The following is a 528-nucleotide window of genomic DNA, read 5'->3' as shown; positions in this document are numbered from 1 at the left end:
CTTGTTAGATGTATCCAACACTTCTAGCAAGTGACCCACCAACCCGAAACCTGCAGCAGCAGCAGCAGCAGCAGCAACAGCAGCAGCAGCAGCGAAATGCAACCGTGTGTAAGCGAGTGTCCCCTGATGGAGCGGGAAACTACTGCCAGCAGCAGCAGCAGCAACAGCAGCAGCAGCAACAGCAGCAGCAGCAAGAGCAGCAACAGCAGCAGCAGCAGCAGCAACAGCAGCAGCAAGCATTCACCTGTTACATCCGTGCAGGCTGTTGCTCCGTGCTGTATAAGTGCACGCATCGCTGCTCTATTGGTTTGCTGCATCTGCTGCAGCGCCGCCTCGACCCACCTGCAGCAGCAGCAGCAACAACAGCAGCAGCAACAGCAGTAGCACCGGGAGCAGCACCAGCAGCAGCGGCAACAGCACCAGCAGCAGCAACAGCAGCACCAGCACCAGCAGCAGCAACAGCAGCAGCAGCAACAGCAGCAACAGCACCAGCAGCAGCAACAGCAGCAACAGGAGCAGCAGCAGCAA

At 58.5% G+C, this 528-nt stretch overlaps 1 protein-coding gene across 1 annotated transcript in view; it reads left to right on the top strand.

The window, feature by feature from the left end:
* Window positions 1-8: 8 nt before the first annotated feature.
* The window catches only part of EMH_0053720 (uncharacterized protein), a gene marked incomplete at both ends in the record, with an annotated part of 1,548 nt that continues 1,028 nt past the window's right edge, over window positions 9-528 (top strand). The window contains one exon of the mRNA XM_013497036.1: window positions 9-528. Coding sequence (XP_013352490.1) covers window positions 9-528 — 520 coding nt within the window.

This window comes from Eimeria mitis, genomic scaffold (genome assembly GCF_000499745.2).
Source record: "Eimeria mitis Houghton genomic scaffold, Emh_scaff2430, whole genome shotgun sequence".
Classification (NCBI taxonomy): domain Eukaryota; phylum Apicomplexa; class Conoidasida; order Eucoccidiorida; family Eimeriidae; genus Eimeria; species Eimeria mitis.
Note: the sequence above shows the minus strand (reverse complement) of the source record. Positions and strands in the feature narration are given on the sequence as shown.